Here is a 5,496-nt window from a genome sequence, read left to right as displayed (position 1 = left end):
AAAAAGAACATTATTTGGTGTATTTGGTGTAATGAAATGTGTTTATGTGGTTTAAGGTTCAAAAAACACATTATTTTCCACATACTGTACATTATTGTTTCTCCTCTATGCCCCGTCTTTCTGAAACGAGTCGATTTCTACAAAGCTCATCGGTCTGTAAAGCGAGGTGTGCTGTGATTCTCATTAAAGCATAATGCAAACCCCCCCACAACAACAACAACTTAGGTTTACTACAAAATCAATGCAGATTCATGAATTAAACATCAAATACCTCCATGTAGTACACTTACAATTGTATTTTTTCAATAATAATTTATCTTTTTTGGGGATTACAGTAATGACAAGGAGATACTAATGCTTCCAAAAATGTATTTTCTTTATGCCAAATATATTTTTATTATATAACTAATTTATATAATAATTAATAATTATAAAATATGCATTATGGTATACTTATTATTTTTATAATATATATAATTTAAATAATAAAATTAATAAAATCTACGTCAAAATTACGTTTAATACAATGTGCCACTTCTCTGTAATTACTTATTAGCAATTTCTGAGTGAAATTTGTCTCTACATCCATTTTTTAAAATGATAAGTTAAACTAAATTAAATAATAATATCAATTTAAAATACAATGAATCAATATAAAGGATGGCCTCTCACGCAAAAGCTCTTTGTTTTTCCAGAAGGACTGAACCTGTACGAGTTCATGACGTCATTCCAGTGACGTCACATGAAAAATAGATTGCTGAGGTCACGTGATGATCAATAAATAAATCGATCTCTGTGACTCTGTCCATGGTGCTGAATCACAGCTCAACGCATAGCATAGGATTACCACGGTACACCGCCTGTCAGATCACGGTAATACCATGGTAACGAACAGCCCTGTGACGACTTGTGGGCACTTTAGTTCAGCGCAGCGATGCTCTCGGTCAGACTGACGCGTTCGATCAGGTGCGTGACGCGCCCCCGCCCGCGCGCGCAGACTCACAGTCTCCGTGAGATGCCCGTTAGACTCGGTGCGGCAGTGCAGTACCGTCTCCACGCGCACACACACATACACACACACACACACGGATCCGTGAACCGGAGAGCCGCGTGCGGACCGCGGACAGTCATGCCGTGATGGTGTCACGCGCACGGACGCGTCAGCCGTGTTTGTGAAGCCGGAGATGATGATGATGAGGATGATGATGAGGAGCGGAGATCTCCTCCGGTTACCGGGGCTCGTGATCAGACTAACGGCGCTGATGTTCGTCACCGGTTCGAGCGGGATGCCGCACGTGCTCAGATTCGGTGAGAGCTGATCGATTATATATTGAGTGTCACCGCGATTGATTCATTCATGTGTGTGAGTGAGAGAGAGTCTGTGTGTGTGCGTGCGTGTGTGTGTGTGAGAGAGAGAGAAAGTGTGCGTGTGTGTGTGATGTCACATTTTCTGCCATCAGGCCTCTGTGTGAAGATCAATAATCAGCAAGTTTGATGTTGTCAAACACGTCAAGGAGGATTTATATATATATATATATATCTCAAAAGAGTCAAATACTTCACAACTACTACTCACAGACTTTATTTAGTGTTAGTCGCGTCCAGAATCCAGATTTGTTGTGCTTTCTTTTGTGACATATATTTTTTGAACATACAAAGTCATGCACAGTGTTTTGGTTATGACCGTTTTTATGGCGTGCACATGGCCAGTACATTCAAAATGTTTATTGCAAGAAGACAGTGATAATTTATACAATAACACAGTGACGATTTATACAATAATAACTTTAAAGCAAAATTATTAGAAATTCACTCGCTCACACTCACACACACACTCACTCTCACACTCACACACAGACTCACACACACAAAAATGTTCTAAATGTTTATTTGAAGGAAAATTAGAAATTAAATCTGCATTTGAATAATAAATGTATTATTACATATAATAATTATATGTAATTAAAGATTGAATATACTTTTAAATAAATAATAAATGTAAGCTTTAAATAAAAAATAATTAGACATTAAAATTGACATTTAAGTAAATAATACATGTAATTAATATTTACTGCACATTCAAAATATTTACTGCAAGAAAAAAATGCTTTAATCTACTTAAAAAAAAATATTAGAATTAAAATATTTTATTTGCATTAAAAAATATTAATGTAATAATAAGAGTTAGAAATTACATTTGCATTTAAATAAATAGTACGTGTAAGATTTATTAAATATAATAAGAAAAATCATTTGAAATTAAATTAGCATTTAATGAAATAATACATGTAATTAAAAATAATTGTAAAGCATGTGGCAAGTGGATTCAAAATGTTTATTGCAAGAAGGAAAATACAGTAATAATTTATACAATAACTTTAAAATAAAAATATTAGAAATTAAAATTGCATCTGAATTACATAATAAATAATGAGAAATATGCATTTAAATAAATGTAAAAACAAATTAAAATATTAAAATATTGCATTTAAATAATAAATATAAGATTTAAATCCATAATAAATGTAATAATTAAAAATAAAAGAGCATTTAATTATATGCATTGCGTTCTGAAGAGGGTCATTCAGCTGTCAAGTTTTCATATTCATTTTAGTTAAGTTTTTAGTATGTATTTTTTATCATTTTTATTATTTTGTAATTTATTTCAGTTTTATTTTTTATTTCCACTTGGTGCTTCAACTTTCTAATTTTTCTAATTGCATTTTTTAAAAATCTAACATTTATATTTTATTTCAGCTTCATTTCAAGTAAATACATGTTTTAAATAGTTTTAGTTAACCATACTAACCCTTTATTATTTATTTAAATAAATATTCAAATATTATACATTTTCACAGGTTTACTCAGACGGCATTATATTATATTATATTATATTATTAAATATTTAAACATGATTAATTCTCAAAGCAATAAAGTAAACCACCTGGGCCTATTTTTTTTATAACTTTAATTATTTTATTATATACAATTGCAAGTAAAAACAAATAATGCATTATGCTGACTCTTTAAATGACATGAAGAAAACAGAATTAATTCATTAATTGCATTAATATTTGTACGACACTGCAGGTTCTCAGCGCAGTTTTACAGATGTGTTTCATTGCATTTCAGGACCAAACGTGTGATAAGCCGCATGCACTTAAACGGGAACAAAGCCACTTAAAGCTCCATGTCAGACGACTATTTTCTCCGGCAGCAAATTGCACCTTTCACAGTTTAAAAATACAAGCAAGAACAAAGCAGAGATCCATGAGCTATTAGCATGCGAGTCACACACGAGACAGAGACGGAAGAAAGATGGATTGATCCGCTATTTCCAGAAGCCACACACACTCTCTCTCTCACACACTCACACACACACACACACACTCTCTCTCTCACACACCCACACACACACACACACTCTCTCTCTCACACACCCACACACACACACACACTCTCTCTCTCACACACTCACACACACACACACACTCTCTCACACAGACACAGACACACATACACTCACTCACACACACACACACTGTCTCTCACACACTTTTAGAATATTAAGTTAAAATGTATGTATTTGAATTGCATATAAAATAATAAATATTCAGAAGAATATTCACTGGATTCGAACCCCAATGTGTCTTGTTTTTGTATCATATAGTTTTCAGCAATATCACACGACACTGCAAGAGAGCTGATTTTTCCCCAATATCTGCATGATTGCAAATGTGATATTGAACAGACAATAAGTTAATATTGTGTTACATTTTAGACAACTTGTCAATATCATCTGTTTTTGTGTAATTTCGCCCTGTTAGAACTGTTGTGCATCTCTGATCTGATTCATTACTGAATCAACCCACGTTTTTAAACAAAACGAGTGAGTCAATGATTCAGTGAGTCATTCATAAAGATGCAGATGCTTCATGAACGAATCGATTGAGTGAATGACTCATTTATTAAGACAGTGATTTGCCGCCACCTACTGGCGCTTTCAGTTTTATATTTAGAGTGTCTGAAATCATTTCATTTTTCAGGAATTAGCATAAATCTCTTCATTGTGAAAACAGTTACATTTATTCAGTTCAAAAGTATGAATGTTGTTCAAATGCGGCTAGCTGTGGAACAAGCAATATCCAATGAGTTAAAAATGCATGAGATTGAAATAAAAGCATCACAAACATCTCCTCGACAGTCTTGAGATGAAAGCTGTTCTCGGCTCTTTCTGGAGTTGGATTGCGTGTCAGCGTTCGGCTGATCTCAGGAGTAAGTGCCGATGAAACGCGACTGTAAATCCCTCTGAAAACTGATCTGAGAGCTGCTGCTTTGTGCCGAATATAAGAGCTTCCCCGTGAGCAAAGACTTGACATTTTACCTTTGCAGGAGGATAAAATCTCCGGCTCACGGCACGACGAGGCTGTTTTTAGCAGCACAACGACTGAAGTAGGATAACAGCTTTATCATAATTACACAGACAGAGAGAGAGAGAGACTAAATTCAGCTGGAAAATGTCCGTACAGTAGATAGTGTTTCTGCAGTGAGTTGATCCTCCTGAGAATAGTTTGGAAGAGTACCAGCTTTGGTGAGCAAAAGAGACTTCTTTTAGAAACATTCAAAGCTGACTGTCTTCTAGTGTTTCAGCAGCTCAAAGTGTGTTCGTGCATCTTTATTTTCAATCAATGGCACTTGATTTGATATTTTGTGACTTAATTAAGGAAATTCAGATCGTTTTTGAGCTGCAGTGTGACTCTAAATGTCTTTCAGATTGACACACACACACACAGGTATACGAGTGTGTGTGTGTGTGTGTGTGTGTGTGTGTGTGTGTTTTCCGTGGCTTGATTAAGAGGTATTTCAGTGTGAACAGCAGAAGCGGGTCACCATCTGTTTTCCTGCTGGTGTCACTTTCAGTCACACAGAGATGTAATGAGAGAGAAACACTGCAGATGACGCTGAAAACCAGTGAGCGATCTTACATGAGATCTCACTGCATCTCCTGTGTGTTTGCTCCAGTACGTTTGTGGCAGCAAATGGCTTTCTGTATGAGCGAGTCATTGATTCATTGATTCATTCAGAACTGAATCAGTTCTCAGTATGAGCTCAAACGTTTCTCAATGATCTGAGCTCATTTCACAGCTCTGTTCTCTCACCGCATGATGACTAGTGCGTCTTTTGGGTCTGTTTTTGTGTCTCCTAAAGAATTTTAGAAGCAACATCTGAGACAAAGTTGATTTTGAAACGAATCATCTTCTAATTAGTCTCGTGAGCAATGATGGAGCAACATCTGAGAGATGGGATTGTCCTCTAGAGGAAAATGAGAGAAATGGAGAAAATAACTTAATGAGAGAATGAGAGTGAGTCGCCTACTCTCACACTCACACACACTCACACACACACTCTCTCTCAAACACACACACATACACACTCTCTCAAACACACACACACACACACACACACACTCTCTCAAACACACACACACACACACAC

General features: G+C 35.6%; 1 protein-coding gene across 1 annotated transcript in view; it reads left to right on the top strand.

The window, feature by feature from the left end:
• Positions 1–1,062: 1,062 nt before the first annotated feature.
• Positions 1,063–5,496, top strand: part of LOC107569202 (glutamate receptor ionotropic, kainate 2-like) — a 70,081-nt gene continuing 65,647 nt past the window's right edge. The window contains exon 1 of the mRNA XM_016255224.1: positions 1,063–1,308. Coding sequence (XP_016110710.1) covers positions 1,185–1,308 — 124 coding nt within the window. The 5' untranslated portion in view covers positions 1,063–1,184. The remainder of the gene's footprint in view (positions 1,309–5,496) is intronic.

This window comes from Sinocyclocheilus grahami, unplaced genomic scaffold (assembly GCF_001515645.1).
Source record: "Sinocyclocheilus grahami isolate Dianchi unplaced genomic scaffold, SAMN03320097.WGS_v1.1 scaffold1322.1, whole genome shotgun sequence".
Classification (NCBI taxonomy): Eukaryota; Metazoa; Chordata; class Actinopteri; order Cypriniformes; family Cyprinidae; genus Sinocyclocheilus; species Sinocyclocheilus grahami.
The sequence above is the reverse complement of the archived record's forward strand: the minus strand, read 5'-3'. Positions and strand labels throughout refer to the sequence as shown.